The 19,878-nt window shown below is 43.6% G+C and overlaps 1 protein-coding gene across 1 annotated transcript in view; it reads left to right on the top strand.

The window, feature by feature from the left end:
• Nucleotides 1–18,749, top strand: part of PCSK4 (proprotein convertase subtilisin/kexin type 4) — a 244,198-nt gene extending 225,449 nt beyond the window's left edge. The window contains exons 15-16 of the mRNA XM_063456574.1: nt 18,005–18,420; nt 18,693–18,749. Coding sequence (XP_063312644.1) covers nt 18,005–18,420; nt 18,693–18,749 — 473 coding nt within the window. The remainder of the gene's footprint in view (nt 1–18,004; nt 18,421–18,692) is intronic.
• Nucleotides 18,750–19,878: the final 1,129 nt, after the last annotated feature.

Raw genomic sequence — 19,878 nt, 5'->3', positions numbered from 1 at the left:
TTAATCCTGGTTTAGCACTGACTTGACATATTATCCTGTGCACTGTTTTACTAGTATTGTTTTCTTATATAGCCGGCGTGTAACCTGATGTAAAGCGCTAGCTGTTTTGATGTGGCTAATTTCGCTTTGTTAAACCCTTATTGCAGATCACTTACATTGATTGTCTCCTCTACTGTCACTCAGATGATATAACCGTGTACTATAATAATGTTTAGGCATTAAGCCTTTCTGTTCAGACCCTGTACTTGCCGTCACTTAAGCTCACTTTTACAACATGCACTGCGATGAATAAATAACATGTTATTAACCATCTGATTAACAAGGCACACAGCATAAGGTTATTTTGGAGTATTTTTCTTTTCTTTTGATAATTTCCTTGAAACTTAAATTGCGAAGTTTATCATTTATTATGCTACATCAGCAAGCTTTACGGCAAACACATTTGCTTTGGATACGCAGACATGTAACTGTAACTGTTTTTTAACTTTAAGGCAGAGTCGTTGGGCCGATATTCACATAAGTTTGTATCTTATCTCAATAACGTCTTACTTAGGGTAAAATTTCACCTTATGTCAATTACCGGAGCTTGCATCAGTCTGTTTATTACTCGAGTGTTATACTACTATCTATAATGAAGCCTCTTTCTTTAACTTAAAAAAGTGCAATTGTCTCTCATGCCATGACACTGTATACAAATGTTTGACCACATTAAGCTTGTAGATGCTGTTGTGGCGCTACCAGCCTGTATGTTATTTCCTTATTGCACACCAAAATAAAGAATTAAAAACAAAACAAAAAAAAAACAGGTTTACAGATTTGTCATTGTTTGCATTGTAGTTTGTCCAATAAACAAGGATGCATATAATACAAGATGGAGTTTTACATGTTGAAATCCTGTGATAACCTGTGCGGTCTATAAGTGCCTCTTCGTATTTGTCAGAGGAATTGATTTTATTTTTATTTTTTGTAACAGAACATATATCATCCGAGTGGGCACGTCGCGGCTAGGTTCTCCCTGTGTGTGTGCAAGAGTGCGCTCTTTAGGGCTCTGTGCCTGAACCAACGCTCCGTGCATCAGTGAGCTCTTATTTCAGTTAATCCGCTCTCTGATCCATGGGCCTAGGTGATTCTATGGCACGAGGTGGGACCTGCATAGGGACCCCTGTTTCTCTCCAGAATTTAAGCTTTTATAACCGTGAAGTCCCTCTTGAGATGTGTGAAAATACATTTAGGTGAAACATGCTGATTCGCTGAATTTATCAATCCTCGCCAGTCCTGGGGGGGGGGTAACAGGGCACCTGTCTGCTGACTGTTGCTTCCGGGCACCTCCTAATCAGTAGATCGGCGGACTTTCCCTGCCCGATGCATACCAGGCTGCATGCTCCAGTTAGGGGTAAGTAAGCTCCCAGCAGGTTGTGGACCTCCTCTCTTCATGCCCTCGATCGTGTGGGACAGATTGGTTGCCAATGCTGGCAAGTTTGAGCCCCCGATGGCTGTGAAAAACTTTGTTGCTTTTGGTAGTGTGTGTGTGTGCCTGTATATGTATGTGTATATAGATAGATACATATTTATCTATATATTTATTATGTATGTATATGTAATATTATACAAATGTTTAATGATTTTTAGAACTTTTATATTAGCTTGGTGGACTGCCTGACAACCCAGACAGTCGCCCTGTTGGCCATTTTGTAGCCTGCTATTGCTGCCATGTGATCGTGAAGACTTCACAATCACATGGCCCAGAAGGGCTGAACTTGCAGCAGGGTGTAAGCATGGGTTGTCAGGCTGTGCCCCCGAAGCAGATCGCCAAGTTAGGAAAGTATGCAGTGGCTCAGGGGCTCAAAACCATTCAGGCCCGTTAACAGTGTTAAGGGATTAAATAGTTCACAAAATAAATAAAGTTGACATTTCAGTTTTACAGTAATACTTTACCAGGGCCGGTGCAAAGAATTTTGGGTACATAGGCGAAGATGCATTTTTCCGCCACCCCCAAAAACATCTTCACCTGTGTGCCTCTTAACCTCCCTTTTGGGTTTCTTATCCCGTCTTTAAATATCTGACTCCCTTTAGTGTATTTTATTTCCTATTTTTGCCTTTGTGTGTCTCCTATCTCTCCTCTTTGTATGACTCTTACATCCTCCCACATTTTGTGTGTCTTACTCCTCCCAGACCCTTTGTGTCTTTTACTCTTCCCAGCTCCTTTGTGTGTGTCTCTTTCCTTCTCAAGCCCCGCTGTGTGTTTCTTTCACATCCAGCCCCTCTCCCCCGTTCCTTAATGGTCCCCTCCCTTCTCTGACCCTTACTGTTCCTCTCCCCTCTCTCCTCCTTTCCCTGTCCCTTAGTGTTCCTCTCCCCTCCCCCCTCTGTTCCCTGTCGCTTAGTGTTCCTCTCCCCCCTCCCTCCTTCTCCTGTACCTCAGGGTATCTCTCCCCTTCTCTCCCTGTCCCTTGGTGCGCCACCCACCCCCATAGTGGTCCCCTCCCCTTCCTGGTGTGCCTCCTACCGTTCTTGTAGCATGGCTGAGCGGAGCGAATCCCGGTACAGTGAGCTTTTCCAGTCAGTCCTGCCAGGTACAGGAAACAGAAGTTCCTGTACCACGGTACACTCCGCTTGGTCACGCTACAGTCAGGGGTGTATAAACACTGACAGTCTCACACACTCAATGACAAATACACAGACACTCACACGCACACTGACAGACACACAAATACTGACAGACTCATTGACAGACACACACTCACATGCCCACACACACACACAAACTCACAGACACACATACTCACACACACACTGACAGACACACATATTCACATTCACACACACACACACACTGACAGACACACTCACTCACACTTACACTGACAGACACACACACAAACTCACAGACACACATACTCGCACACATACTCGCACACAAACTCACAGACACACATACTCACACACACACGCGCGCACACACACACTGACATACACACTCACTCACACACACTGACACACACATACTCACATGCACACTCACAGACACACATACTCACATGCACACTCACAGACACACATACTCACACGCACACACTGATAGACACACTCACATGCACACACACATCCACACTCACTGTAATTAATAATGTGAATTTAATTTAAATTTCCCACCCAGCCTCCCTACCTGGAGAGCTGGTGTGGGTTTCTCATTGGTGGTCCAGTGAGGCTGCTGGGAGGCGTGCGGCTGAACTGGATTCGGGGTGGTGAGGGAGCTCTGATCTCTCTGACCAGCTCCCTCGCAAGCGGTTTTCTGATGCCGCGGGAGCCGGAATATGATGTCATATTCCGGCTCCCGCTGCATCAGCAAAAGGCGCGCAAGGGAGCAGATCAGAGAGATCAGAGCTCCCTCGCCGCCTCCGAATCCAGTTCAGCCGCACGCCGCGCCGGGGATCCGGGAGGTCACCTGGCAGGAGGGAACACTTCCCTCCTGCCGGTCACTGGAATTTTGCGCCCCCAGAGCCGGTGCGCCCTAAGGCCTTATGGACGCGCCGGCCCTGTACTTTACTGAGGACAGCTTAATAGAGCAAATAAGTGTTTATATACCCTAAAACATAAGAAACAAGTAGTCACCCTTCTCGCTGGGGCCTCGCCTAAATCGCCTTAAGGCAGACGACAACAGGAGAGGGTGTCCGGCGGCTTGCGCTTTATACCGCCGGGTGCGAGGCCCCTCCAGTCTGCCCAGAGAGTCAGCCTTCAGTCTGCAGCTCAGTCGGGTGTGACCTGCAGACTGAAGTGTCTCGCAATCCCCTGCCAAATAGAGCATTGCTGTGGGTTACCTCAGCAACACTCTGACTTCTGGTTGTCGCGAGACTCCTATACATGGTCTGCAGCTCACACCCAGCGGATCTGCAGACCGGATAGGAAGCCCACTGGACCACCAGGGAGCCAGGACACTGGATCACCAGGGAAAGAAAAGGTATTTATTTTATTACCCCTCCTTCCCTCACACTGCCCCTCCTTATTACCCCTCCTTCCCTCACACTGACACTTGTCACCCCCCTCCTTGTCACCCCCCCACTCTGGCCCCTCTCACCCCCCCCCACTCCCTGACACTGCCTCGTCACTCCTTCAATAAACCCCCTGTCACCCCCTCCCTGACACTGCCACCTGTCATCCTTTCCCTCAGCCACCTATCACCCCTTCCCTCAGCCACCTGTCACCCCCCTCAGTCACCTGTCACCCCTCCTTCCCTCACGCTGCCCCCTGCCACCCCCTCCCTCCCTGACACTGCCACCTGTCACTCCCTAACTCTGTCACCCCATCCCTTCCTCAGCGACCTGTCAGCCCCCTCCACTCACACACACAAAGTCACCCCCCTCGACACACCCTGTCACCATTCCCCACACACACTGTCACCACACTCCTACACTATCATCCCTTTAACCCTGCCACACTCACTTTAACCCCTCCTGATCCTGTCACACTCACCCCCTCCACTCAAACTGCATTCACCTCCCCTCACTCTGCCAAACCCCGCCCCCTCCCCCAACCCTGCTACTCACCTTTTTTCTCACTGCCACGCTCCCCACTCCTCTTCCTGTCACACTCTCTGCTCCAACCCTGCCACACTCACCCTGTTGCTTTAACACCTGTTCCTGTATCCTGTCACAAACACCCATTACTCTGCCACACTGACCCTGTCAATTAACCCCCTTAATCCTGTCTTATTCACCTCCCCTTGCCCTGTTACACTCACTCCCATAATGCCATATACACCCCAACCAAGCCACATTTACCCGGTCACATTAACAATGTAATCCTGTCACGCTTACCTCCCCTCACACTGTAACACTCACTCCTCCAACCATGTCACAGTTGCCCTCCCTCATTCTCACACACCCCCCCAACCCCATCTCATTCACCCACTCATCCTGTCAAACTCACCCTGCCACAGTTTCCTCTTTTCACACTGTCAGTCACCCTTGAAGACAATCATCATACACATAAAGTTTTAAAACATAGCTTCACCATAGACAAAGTGCACAAAGGCCACAGGCAGCCCCCCATATACTCAAAACACCGCAAGCAGCTACCACACACACACACACATACGGTCCCAGACACAAAAATACACATGTTTACAGAAACATACAAGGATACTCACTGTCAGATGCACTCTCAGGCACATACACAGGCAGACAATGCCAGACACATTCAGAAATACACACAGCCAGATAAACACATTGTGACTGTATGTCTGTATTAGTTAATATTTGTGTCTCTGCATCAGAGTGTCTGTCTGCAATGTGATTGTGGTATGATATGGGCAATGCAAAGATAAAGTTGCAGCAAACTTTATTTTTTGGAAAATGATTTTTTTTTTTTTTTTTTTAAAGCCCAACCAAAATATTAATTTTTCAAATAACCCCTTCACACTGGCACTTATGTATACATAGAACAACAATAAAACAAGTGAAAAAAAGGCGCTTATAATAATGATTATAACCTTATTTCAAAAAGCAGCACCTATAAGTGTATCAGCTCCTAACATCCAACAATAAAATCCAAACAAAAAAAATAAGTGCGCTGAATATTTATAAAGTGCAAATTTAACTCACTGTATCAAAAGTGACATAGTGCAAGCAATTAATACCACTTTAGTGCAAAAATACAAGTGCTACATCCAAACAACTTATTACACTCTTTATCAGTGCAATATGACAAAATCCTTAGTACCAAGATAGTAAAGTGACCTAGTGTATTAAAACCAAATATGGTACACTTACTAGAATCATATGCTTGAAGTAACCCTTGGTTTCAAATGGTGTAACATAGAAAAAATACAATACAAAACATATTTAGTGAAGTATTGCTTTTTTAAATTAATACAACATGTATGTAAAAGTTCCACTCACAAGCAGAGAGCAGATGAGCCTGCTTTACTATTGACAGCTCCAAATGCAGAAAGATCCACGGCATTACTAATATTCATATAATTTAATCAACTAACCTCTATAGGCTGCCCTATATGCCCATAAATATATTATTGTCCCAATACCTAAAAATGCTTAAAATTGCAACTAAGTGCAAATTGCAACTATATTTAAAGGACCACTCTAGTGCCAGGAAAGCATACTCGTTTTCCTGGCACTAGAGTGCCCTGAGGGTGCCCCCCGGCTCTGGAAAGGGGAAAGGGGTTAAATCTTACCTTTTTCCAGCGCTGGGCGGAGAGATCTCCTCCTGCTCTCCTCCTCCGATCCTCCTCTTCTACTCCCCGTCGGCTGAATGCGCACGCGCGGCAAGAGCTGCGCGCGCATTCAGCCGGTCACATAGGAAAGCATTCATAATGCTTTCCTATGGACGCTGGCGTGCTCTCACTGTGAAAATCACAGTGAGAAGCACGCAAGCGCCTCTAGCGGCTGTCAATGAGACAGCCACTAGAGGACATAGGGGGAAGGCTTGACCCATTCATAAACATAGCAGTTTCTCTGAAACTGCTATGTTTATGAAAAAATGGGTTAACCCTAGAAGGACCTGGCACCCAGACCACCTCATTAAGCTGAAGTGGTCTGGGTGCCTAGAGGGGTCCTTTAAAGTGACAATAAACATTACACAATCACATTCATTTGCATTCAGTATATATATATAGAAATATTTCTGAAAAATATTCATGCATATTGAAAATCAAAAAAAGGAGAACATAAAGATAAAAGGATTGAAAATATTCTATATAGGGAAAAATAGAAATATTCTAGAAAAAAATGGAAACCAGCATGATCCCCTCCTCTTAAAGTGACACAGTACTAATGACCATAACAGCTATATTACAGAGAACATCCCAGATGCACGTAGAGACATATATCAAAATACATTATACGAAATACCTTGTATTAAAAAGAAAAGAAAAAATACCTCATATTGAAAATATATAACCTCCTCAGGAAAAAAATAGATGTGGTATTTTTTTAAAATGGGCTGATACGCTATGATTTTCATAGCCCTTTCGAATATTATTTACATGTTCATAAATTCTTTTATGTAAAGGTCTAATGGTGCGCCCCACATATTGTAGGCCGCAAGGACAAATTAAAAGATAAATTACGTTTTTACTAAAACATGTAATAAAATCTTTTATAGTATATCTGTTTATCTTTATGTTCTCGTTTTTTGATTTTTAATGTGCATGAATATTTTTCAGATATATTTCTATATATATATACTGAATGCAAATTAATGTGATTGTGTAATGTTTATTGTCACTTTAAATATAAAGTGTTATATTATGACAGCACTTAGTTGCAATTTTAAACATTTTTAGGTGTTGGGACAATAATATAATATTAATGGGCATATAGGGCAGCCTATAGAGGTTAATTGATTAAATTATATGAATATTAGTAATACCGAAAATATTACCCGTTTTTTTATTTTAATTTAAGAGCCAATAAAGGAAGGACTGTGTAATAAATCACTCCCAGATTGGCGGTATAAAAAGACTGCTAAGATAGAAATGAGGCAGATCTGAAGAAGCCGACCTCTCGGCGAAACGCGTTATCTGATTGGCTACGTGATGTCATCACATATGCCACGCCTCCCGGAAGTATCCTGCGGACTTTGCCAATCGTGAGGGTGCACAGACTGACTAATCTAGCCAGCGGATGCACAAACCCACAAAAGGACAGTCTTTTACAGGGATCCGGAATATGTGAATGAATGCTGTGTTTTAATCTGTGGAAATAAATCCTTTTACTTTATTGGCTGCAGTGGATCTTTCTGCATTTGGAGCTGTAAATAGTAGAGCAGGCTCATCTGCTCTCTGCTTGTGAGTGGAACATTTACATACATGTTGTATTAATGTTAAAAAAAAAAGCAATACTTCACTATATATGTTTTGTATTGTATTTTTTCTATGTTACACCATTTGAAACCAAGGGTTACTTCAAGCATATGATTCTAGTAAGTGTACCATATTTGGTTTTGATACACTAGGTCACTGTGGCGAAACCAACCTCGCCACTGAGCATTGGAGAGGCCTGTTTGCCCGCCTCCTGCCCTGCGACTATGGCCCCTGGACATATTGCACTGTAAAAACTATATTTGGGCGTGTAATAGTTTATATTACTGCTACTGGGCCTTTAAGGGCCATCCGTGGACCTATTGGGACTTTTGGGATACTGTACCTTTAAGACTGTGAAGCATATTACAGTAATACTGCCTTTAGTCCTTTAATATCATGTATGCATTTATGTGTTCAGTTAACCTGGGTTATATGTATGCAGCATTCACCTGATTGTTCGGTAGAATCACTCCATTCAGTATATTGAGTGAAACTACCGAACCACCAGACCACCCAGGAATAAGTATGCCTCCAATTACCGTTTGCAACAATGTTGCAAACGGGTAATTGGCAATCAGTGTAATGTATTCTTTGTCCTCTGGGTGGCCGCCATTCGGGAAACGAACACGTGGCGGCGGCCATCTTAAACTACCGAACAGCTGTGTTTTGCCGTCGAGTGTCTGGAACTAAAATCGGACACTCGACTAGGCAAACACCGCTGAGACCTCCATACTTCCAGAAATTCGTATAGAAACTACCGAATGGCCCGCCGTTCGGTAGAAAGAACCCCACAAACAAGGGAATTCATTCAAACCCTCTCCAGGCTCTATAACACAGGCAATTCGTCTGTTTTCATTCCCTTGTTTGTGACCGACCGCAGGGCCAAAATGCATGGAACTGTTTTCGGATACTTTACCCATGCGGTCGGTCAAATTATTGGAACCCCATATCTCCCGAACCGTTTATCCGAATGAACTGATTTTTGGATATGTTGTCCCCCTGAATAAAGGTGTACCCCCTGTTTTTGGGGTACATCCAGAACTTGGTTAAAAATGTGTACTGTATAATTGGGTTTACTGTTATCTGAGGGGAGGGGATGTGTGGGCTGAACCATGTATGTGATTGGTTATTTTATGCCTCCCCCTGGGTGTGGCCTGTAAGTGTACAAGTGTAATAAAAGCCAGGCTGGATGAGCCAGTCCAGAGTTCCTGCTTAACCCTCAAAGCGATGTGTCGTCTCGTTCTTTGGGGGAATTGGATTGTATGCTGACTGCCAGGAGTGTAAGCCGATGTCTGCTTTTCTTGTTCAGCTGTTCCAGTGTTCGTGTGGTTCCAGTCGGGAGAACGGTGTTTGCAGTAGCTGCCTATGCATCTGGAAAGGGGGATATCGCCTAAACTGGGTTTTATCCTCTTGTAAGTGAAACGGTCCGTTACAATTGGTGGCAGCGGTGGGATCGTAACTACACAGCTGGTGAATGGAAATGGATTATACCCTTTTGAAACGGGACACGCTAAAAGAGTTACTAGAAGCGAGAGGGAGGATAGCAAGCAACAAAACAAAGGCTGTCCTGATCGCAGAGCTCATGGAAGGAGACAGAGTCGCTGCTGCTGCAGCACCTCCAAGGGAGGAGGAGGAATCCGAGTTTGCCAGGGAATATAGGAGCAGGATGGCTCTATTCTCACCAGTCCTAGCGGAGCAGATGGCAGACCGGGTCTACAACGATGTACAGGCGTACCTCATGCTGCGAACGACGCAGAGGAACCAACAAGCGGCGGGATCGTTCCTACAGCCAGAAGGACAGCTACAGAACACCAAGTCCTTGGAGTTACAAAGTGAGGGCAACGTTAGCACTCGTGCAGCGCCCCTGGCAGCAGAGGTATCCAGCGACTTGGAGCAGACAAGTATGGAAGGCTCTGACGCTGAAGATGATTTTATGGCCAAGGTGAGGCAGCAAGTGGCCCAGTATGGGGGTTATATATCCATGGACATATTCCAGGGGATCTGGAACCAGGTCATGGCTGAGCAAAACTCAAAGATGGACGGAGAGTATGATGAGCAGGAAGAGTGGTACAGCAGCAGAGTAGAGGCTGCATCCGAGGAGGTTAGCCGCCCCCCCTGAGGCGGCAGGAAGAACCCGAAGTAGGGGTCCTCATAGATTGGTCCTGTGAGGAACCACAACAGGCAGGTGAAGATGGGACCGAGGTCTCTCCACCAGGCCCAACGGGATGGTGGGCAGCAGGCCCAGATCCCCAGCGGCAGAGTAAGTCCCAGGGAGATGAAGGTGTCGTCCTCCCTCCCCAGCGGCAGTGTGTACCCCAGGGAGCTGATGGTGTCGTCCATCCTCCCCAGCGGCAGTGTGTGTCCCAGGGAGCAGAAGGTATCGTCCTTCCTCCCCAGCGGCAGTGTGTACCCCAGGGAGCTGATGGTGTCGTCCATCCTCCCCAGCGGCAGTGTGTCCTGCAGGGAGCCGAGACAGTCAGTCTCGCACCCCAGCAGCAGGACAAGAGAATGAAAGGGGAGACAGCTGGTCTCCCTTTCCACCAGCAGAGAGAGTGGCAGGGAGAGGAGCCTGCTAACCCCTCTCCCCAGCGGCAGTTCACTGTCCAGAGAGAGGAGCTTGTTACACCCTCTCTCCAACGGCAGCCTAACCCACCAAGGGGAGATGTTAAGCCCCACAACTGTGCAGATGGGACCGTAGTCTCTGCACTTACAGCACAAGGGGTAGGGACAGTCGGTCCTGTCCCCCAGCCACAGAGCGATATATCCAAAGGGGAGACAGTCGGTCTCTCCCTCCGGCAGCCGAGCTGTGCACCTAAAGGGGAGACAGTCAGTCTCCAGCAACCAGGCTCCAACCAGACTGCTCCCGTGGTAGTGCTGGCAACAGGACAGAGTACCGCTGGTCTCTGCCCCCTCAGCAATCCACCAAGGCAGCCTACCAGTCTCCCACCCAGCAGTGGTGAGGCACCTGAACCTGGACAAGATTCTCCCTCATCCAGGTGTAGTAACCGTTTATTGTGGGTGGGCTGCTCTGTTGTTTCTGTTTTGTGGGTGGGTTGCTGGACTAACCAGGGCACTGACCGGCAGAAGGTCAGGTACCCTGTTAGTCTAATGGGTAAAGGGGAGAAGTGTGGCGAAACCAACCTCGCCACTGAGCATTGGAGAGGCCTGTTTGCCCGCCTCCTGCCCTGCGACTATGGCCCCTGGACATATTGCACTGTAAAAACTATATTTGGGCATGTAATAGTTTATATTACTGCTACTGGGCCTTTAAGGGCCATCCGTGGACCTATTGGGACTTTTGGGATACTGTACCTTTAAGACTGTGAAGCATATTACAGTAATACTGCCTTTAGTCCTTTAATATCATGTATGCATTTATGTGTTCAGTTAACCTGGGTTATATGTATGCAGCATTCACCTGATTGTTCGGTAGAATCACTCCATTCAGTATATTGAGTGAAACTACCGAACCACCAGACCACCCAGGAATAAGTATGTCTCCAATTACCGTTTGCAACAATGTTGCAAACGGGTAATTGGCAATCAGTGTAATGTATTCTTTGTCCTCTGGGTGGCCGCCATTCGGGAAACGAACACGTGGCGGCGGCCATCTTAAACTACCGAACAGCGGTGTTTTGCCGTCGAGTGTCTGGAACTAAAATCGGACACTCGACTAGGCAAACACCGCTGAGACCTCCATACTTCCAGAAATTCGTATAGAAACTACCGAATGGCCCGCCGTTCGGTAGAAAGAACCCCACAAACAAGGGAATTCATTCAAACCCTCTCCAGGCTCTATAACACAGGCAATTCGTCTGTTTTCATTCCCTTGTTTGTGACCGACCGCAGGGCCAAAATGCATGGAACTGTTTTCGGATACTTTACCCATGCGGTCGGTCAAATCTTTGGAACCCCATATCTCCCGAACCGTTTATCCGAATGAACTGATTTTTGGATATGTTGTCCCCCTGAATAAAGGTGTACCCCCTGTTTTTGGGGTACATCCAGAACTTGGTTAAAAATGTGTACTGTATAATTGGGTTTACTGTTATCTGAGGGGAGGGGATGTGTGGGCTGAACCATGTATGTGATTGGTTATTTTATGCCTCCCCCTGGGTGTGGCCTGTAAGTGTACAAGTGTAATAAAAGCCAGGCTGGATGAGCCAGTCCAGAGTTCCTGCTTAACCCTCAAAGCGATGTGTCGTCTCGTTCTTTGGGGGAATTGGATTGTATGCTGACTGCCAGGAGTGTAAGCCGATGTCTGCTTTTCTTGTTCAGCTGTTCCAGTGTTCGTGTGGTTCCAGTCGGGAGAAGGGTTTTTGCAGTAGCTGCCTATGCATCTGGAAAGGGGGATATCGCCTAAACTGGGTTTTATCCTCTTGTAAGTGAAACGGTCCGTTACAGTCACTTTACTATCTTGGTACTAAGGATTTTTTTCATATTGCACTGATAAAGAGTGTTATAAGTTGTTTGGATGTAGCACTTGTATTTTTGCACTAAAGTGGTATTAATTGCTTGCACTATGTCACTTTTGATACAGTGAGTTAAATTTGCACTTTATAAATATTCAGCGCACTTATTTTTTTTGTTTGGATTTTATTGTTGGATGTTAGGAGCTGATACACTTATAGGTGCTGCTTTTTGAAATAAGGTTATAATCATTATTATAAGCGCCTTTTTTCACTTGTTTTATTGTTGTTCTATGTAATTTTTTTTGTTTGGACTTATGTATACATGATTGCCAGGCTTTAAAACCATACCCAGCAATTGTGTTTAAATGATTAGCAAATTATTCCATATCTACAGTCAAAGTGCTCACAACGCAGCGGCATAGGGAGCTGCGACAATGTAAACCTCTATAGATGAATAAATAGATTACCTCTCTGTTTCCAAAGCTGCAAGCTCGCCCTTCAATATAGGTAAAGCTCCTTATGCACATACAAGGCAACCCCTATTTTTTTCACTGATGGTGTTATTGCGGGGGCCTCATGTTTGAGTTTCGCGTTAGGCCTCGCAAAGTCTAGAGCAGCCCCTGTGTGTAGTCAATAAATTGTTAAACACAGATCTGCACGCTCCAGTCAAGACTTTTTCCCACTGAAATCACAAATTTGCAGTGATGTTACAACCGCAAGAGATTCTAGGTGGCCATATGCAAATTAGTAAAACAAATTATTCCATTATAAACATGGATTTCTTTAAGTTTTATTTTCCCCACCATAACTTTCTTGGTTTGTGCTTCGCTAGTAATGCCAAGCCTCAATATATGCCCACCCAGAAGCTCTTGCTGTAGTTACTTCATTGCAAACTTGAGATTTCTGTGGGAAAACGTAGAATGTGACGGCAGATCTAGTCTGCCCAATTTTCTAAATACTTTCCTTATCTTATAGCTAGGATAACCTTATGCCGATCCCACTGTCACGTATGCATCCGCTTATAAAAATGTGGTTAATGGCATTTACTGTCCACACAGGAAAAGTTGTGCCGAGCAGCAACCAAATCCACAGAAGAGTTAATGCTGAGCAGCAATTATGCAAATGGGAACCTGGTAACTGCCTTTGGGGTCAAAGGCCGGTTACAGCCTATCAGATCTAGAGGAGGGGTATTTGGGCCCAGTTCTCATTCTGCTCAGTGCCCTGTTCGTGGTTTCCCTTGTAGTTGTCCGAGAGCGCGTTATTGATTCTGGTTATTTGACTTTGGCATTGTTTTTGACTTCCCTGTTTTCTGGCATCCCTGACTCCTGGCTTTTCCTTATCGTTGTGTCTGTTTCTGTATCCCTTGACCTCGGCTATTCCTGACTCTTCTTTGGTACGTTAGTCCGGCCATTCAAAGGTCCGGTATACGTTTCCTATCAGTCCTCTGTGTTACACAATTCTACGTGCTGGATCATTCTGTAATCCTGACACCCACTCATGCTTAAACTCCTTCACTGTGTTAACTTCTACCACTTTAGCTGGAAGGCTATTCCAGGCATCCACTACCCTCTCATTAAAGTAATATTTCCTGATATTATTTTTAAACCTTTGCCCCTCTAATTTAAGACTATGTCCTCTTGTAGTAGTTTTTTTTTTCCTTTTAAATATAGTCTCCTCCTTTACTGTGTTGATTCCCCTTATGCATTTAAATGTTTCTAGCATATCCCCCTTGTCTCGTCTTTCCTCCAAGCTATTCATGTTAAGTTTCCATTAACCTTTCCTGGTAAGTTTTATCCTGCAATCCATGAACCAGTTTAGTAGCCCTTCTCTGAACTCTTTCCAAAGTATCAATATCCTTCTGAAAATACAGTCTTCAGTACTGCATACAGAACTCCGAGTGAGGTCTCAAGTTTTCTGTACAATGACATGAGCACTTCCCTCTTTCTACTGCTAATACCTCTCCCTATACAAACAAGCATTCTGGTAGCATTTCCTGCTGCTCAGTTACACTGTCTGCCTACCTTTAAGTCATCTTAAAAGATTATCCCTAAATCCCTTTTCTCAGATGTTGAGGTTAGGACTCTATTAAATATTCTATACTCTGCCCTTGCATTTTTATGTCCAAGATGCATTATTTTGCACTTATCCACATTAAATGTCAGTTGCCACAGCTCTGACCATTTTTCTAGTTTACCTAAATCATTTTCCATTTGGCTTATCCCTCCTGGAACATCAACCCTGTTACATATCTAGTATCATCAGCAAAAAGACATACCTTACCAACAAGACCTTCTGCAATATCACTAATAAAAATAAAAAAAAGAATGGGTCCAAGCAGAGGCATAACTAGAAACCACGGGGCCCCGGTGCGAAAATTGCCCTGGGCCCCCCCCCCATACATCTATCTCCTACCCCACATGTTCCCGCCAGTGGGGTCCATTAGGTTGCCAGCGGACCACCTCTTGGGCCCCCCCATGCCCCCTGCAGCCGCAACCCCTGCGACCGTGGTAGGTACGCCACTGGGTCCAAGTACAGATCTCTGAGGTACCCCACTGGTGACAAGACCTTGCTTTGAATATACTCCATTGACTACAACCGTCAGTTGCCTGTCACTCAGCCACTCAGCCACTGCCTTACCCATTCAACAATATTGGAATCCAAACTTAAAGATTGCAGTTTATTTTTATCTTTTTTGTGCAACAGTGTCCAAAGCCTTACTGAAATCAAGGTAAGCAATGTCTACTGCTCCACCCTGATCTATTATTTTAGTTACTGATAGGCTGCAAAATTTTACAGGGTCTGTAACCCTTAAAGGACCACTATAGTGCCAGGAAAACAAACTAGTTTTCCTGGCACTATAGTGTTAATAGGTCCCCCCTCCTGCCAGGCTCTAGGAGGAGGAAGGGGTTAAAGGCTTACCTTTCTCCAGCGCCGGGGACTCTCCTACCTCTTCCGCTGAATGCGCTTGCGCGGCAAGAGCCGCGCGCGCATTCAGTCAGTCTATAGGAAAGCATTCTCAATGCTTTCCTATGGACGCTTGCATCTTCTCACTGTGAAAATCACAGTGAGAAGCGCGGAAGCGCCTCTAGGGGGTGTCGATGAGACAGCCACTAGAGGCTGGATTAACCCTAATGTAAACATAGCAGTTCCTCTGAAACTGCTATGTTTACAGCAGCCATTGAGCTGAAGTGGTCTGGTTGCCTATAGTGGTCCTTTAAGCTGCCATTGACTTCTGCAGTTAACACATCTTGCTTTCCTTTGTCTCTTTGTACGTTCACTGCAGAGAACAATTAATGCAGAGACCAGTCATGTTGAAGTTTAAGAAAGTAGTGTGTTTTTACTGCGTGTGCATCTTATAAATAAAATACAGTGTACGACAAAAGACAGAATCAACCAATCAACAAAGTTTCAGTGCAGAACATTACGTATGCTGTTTGTAAATACAAAGGATAATTGCTTACGTGAAAGTCTTATCTCCAAGGTTAACGCAAAATAAACATTTCAGATGCAGTTGCAGAAACTGTGGACATAAACATGATTTAAAAATGTAACTTTAAAACCCCTGCAAAAGCTTTTAACCTGTTATTTACCTTTATTTATGACAATTACCCTTTTCTGGCACCCCAGGTGAGTTTTTTTTAGACGAGGTATATCCAGGTATACTAATTATTTGATCATTCTTCACTTCGATTTCCTTGCCATTTCTCACCAAAGGAGCCATCAAGGGATGCTTGTCCAGATATGTTGCTACAGGATAATATATGTTTTTAAATCCACGTCTCATTATGCAATACATCCGTAGGTTAATATATATTTATGTATAGCTCTCTATGTCTAGGGGATATTTACTAAGCATTGCATAGGTAAAACAATTTATTATCCATCAGTTACTCAGTCAACAAAAATATCAATAAGATTAGTTATCATGATCTCCCTGAAGTAAACCCATGTTGTCGCTGATCTTGAAATCCATGTGATTTTAGATGTTCAACAATCCTATCCTTTAACATGGTTTCCATTACTTTCCCCACTACTGAAGTAAGGCTTACTGGCCTATAGTTGCCCGACTCCTCCCTATTACCTTTCTTGTGAATGGGCACAACGTTCGCTAATTTCCAATCTTCTGGGACTACTCCCATTAACAATGATTGGTTAAATAAATCTGTTAATGGTTTTGCTAGTACACCACTAAGCTCTTTTAATAACTTTGGGTGTATTCCATCAAGCCCCATCGACTTAATTGTCTTTACTTTTGACAGTTGAAATAGAACCTCTTACTCTGTAAACTCACATGTAACAAATGACTAATTTGTCCTTTTTCCTAACCGAGGTCCCTTTCCTTAATTTTCATCTGTAAATACTGCACAGAAATATTAATTGAGGCAGTCAGCTATACTCTTCTACATACCTACCTTCTTTTGTTTTTAATCTAACTAATCCTTGTTTTACTCTCATTTTCTCATTTATGTATCTACAAAAATATTTTGTCCCCCTTTTTTACTGATTGGACTTTTTTCTCTTCTGTGTGTGATTTGGAAGCTCGTATAAATTGCTTAGCCTCTTTCTGCCTAATCTTATAGATCTGTCTGTCTTCCTCACTCTAGTTTTAGTTTTTATATATATAATTACTAAATGCTAACCTTTTTGTTTTTTAAAATTTTGGACACGTCTGTGGAGTTCCACAGGACTTTCTTAAATATTTTGCTCTTACTGACAAGCCTAATGCATTTCCTTTTGGACTCCATTTAAACAGCTCAAGTCTGATAATGACTGCATGACACATTCTAATTTTAGAGAAGTCTGTTTTTGTAAAGCAAGTCATATGGCTTAACTGGAGTGTGCAGATATGTTTTTTAACAATGTAGTGACTGTATATACATAGCTCCAATTTATACACTGACTGTATCTTCCAGTCTAGTCCTTCACAGAACGGAATAAGTTAGCCATAGCAGAACTATATGAAATAGGGTAAAATCAAGTGTTTTAAAGCAGTAAGTTAGCACACAAAATCTCAGATTGAAATTTAGAGAACACAAAATAAGCAACTTTAAACCTATTTAGTTTAGAAAAACGTCGCCTGAGAGGGGATATGATAACATTATACAAATATATTCGAGGCCAATACAAACCATTGTGTGGAAATCTATTCACAAACCGGACTTTACATAGGACACGAGGTCATGCGTTTAGACTAGAAGAAAGAAGATTTCGTCTAAGGCAAAGGAAAGGTTTGTTTTACTGTAAGAACAATCAGGATGTGGAATTCTCTGCCTGAAGAAGTGGTTTTATCAGAGTCCATACAGATGTTCAAACAGCTACTAGATGCATACTTGCAAAAACAGAATATTCAAGGATATAATCTTTCAATGTAGGGTAATAACTGCTTGATCCAAGGATAAATCTGACTGCCATTCTGGGGTCAAGAAGGATTTTTTTTCCTAGCTTGTTGCAAAATTGGAAGTGCTTTAAACAGTTTTTTTTGCCTTCTTTTGGATCAAGGCTGAACTTGATGGACGCAAGTCTCTTTTCAGCTATGTAACTATGTAACTTGTTTGAAAAATGTCACTAGCAGATAGTATAGTTTTGTGCACTAACTCACTGCTTTAGAATATTGCATTTTTGAATATTGTGTATAGGGGAAGATAAGAGGAGAGCAGCACAGGTTATACAAAGAGTTAAAGATATAATATACTATTTTATACATTTAAAGGGAAAGCGCCTCAGGTTGAAATTTATAATCAAGTGTTTGCTCTTTTTTTTGTTTTTTTTCTAGATTGTGGGACATCGTTTTTTGCCTTTGGAAAATTCTGTTTATCCTACTGCCCCACAAAATACTTCAACACTACTCAGAGATTGAAGACTTCAGACCATGGAAAGTCTCACATTGCCCTTGTTTGTACCCCTTGTCATCCATCGTGCTACACCTGCAATGGTGAATCTGCCAATAATTGTACTGCTTGCTCACCCTTTTCCACCTTTAATGAGCAGGAGAATTCTTGTTCACAACATTACTTTCAAATGGCAGATCAACGTCCTTTTGCTCCCCTTGAAATCCCCCTCTCAGTAAAAGTATCAGCTATAGTGATTGGGGCCATTTTGATCTTGTGCATTTGTGCAAGCATTTCTTGGTTTGTGAGCAGGAGGAGTATGAACAGACATGCCCTCCAGGGGTCAGATCAGCCTTCCAGGGTAGAATTGTGTAATCTATATATATTCAATGAAAATGTGGAAACATCTTAAGGGAAAAAGATGAGGAAAAAAACAAAAACACAGGAGCAGTGGGCGAAGAGAGATATGTGCCACCAATAATATAGATATGAAATGTAATGTTACTCATCTGGGTTGAATAAACATGCTATTAACACATGTAATCAGTCGGTTGACATTTCCATTATATTTTTTTTTTTTAGAGAAATTAGTTCTATTCCTAAAATAATTTACAACCGTCTTTGTTGTACCAGGAGCTAGAAATGAAATTGGATGTTATGTCTTCTGTGTTTCCATCTCAGTTCACATGAGTCATTGTCTCTGACAAAGGGAGTTACCACTCTAGGTGTAATGTTTGGTGGGGTTTTTTTCCCCAAGAAACAAGTTCACTAGAAGTGAATCGTATTAAATTATATAAGCCAAGAGATCATACATTTTAACATATTGGGTATATCATTATCATGAAATGGAGCAATTGTTTTGGTCCCATTGAGAGCAAGAGGCAGTTGACATGACATCAATCTTCCATGTTTTACTTATGTTCTTTGACCTCTGGTAAGCAATATCAATGGCCACTCTGTAACGCTCCTCTATTTAACTGTAGATGGCTCATCTGAACAATTCTTTCTATTGATAATATTGTGCAGGTCTGCTCAACCCTAAACATGTTTTCTTTGTATCAACGGCCAGCTGGCCAAATTTCTGCTTGCTCTCTTCCCTGCAAGTATGAAAACAGTGTTTGAAGCTCTGGATTACACTGGGCCTACCACAGGCACTGGTTGCACATATATCCAGGTGTTGGCACAGGCTCTGAGATGTGTATCCCTGTCCAAATATTCCTTAGCTAGGATCTTCTCCTCACCATGGTACTTCTCTCAGCCTGGCCCTTGGGCCATTTGGCCCAGCAGAAGCCTCTTACTTACTCATTTGATAAGGACTATCTCCTTGGTATGACCCTATGCTTCTACCCTGGGTAGGCTGGTCCCCTGAGACCTAATTGGTGCATGGCCACCTATGACTCCTCCATTTGACCCAACATAACTCATCCTATCCCATTCATCTGATTTTTTTTTCTTCTATCCTGAATATACACCCACTCACTTGCACTGCCACATACATACACATTAACAAATAGAAACGGTTATATACACACACCTTGACACAGATTGTCAGGATCTTACCTGACGTGGAGTCTGACTTGCAGAGTTATACGCTCTTCCTTGCAAATAAACATAGACCAAGGTGACCAGGTAAGAAGGCACCTGGGCTGTGAGTCTCTGCATGGGGGCTGTGCAGGATAAAGCTCCAAGTCACAGTACATGGAATTTTAGGTCCCACTGACTTTCCCTGTACACGCATCACTCTTTATACACTATGTTGACAAGACCTTTTACATCTGCACTAACACCTATTCTACAATTCATTTTGATCCATTCCTAC

This window comes from Pelobates fuscus, chromosome 5 (assembly GCF_036172605.1).
Source record: "Pelobates fuscus isolate aPelFus1 chromosome 5, aPelFus1.pri, whole genome shotgun sequence".
In the NCBI taxonomy this organism is placed as follows: Eukaryota; Metazoa; Chordata; class Amphibia; order Anura; family Pelobatidae; genus Pelobates; species Pelobates fuscus.
This window is presented reverse-complemented; position numbering and strand designations above follow the sequence as displayed.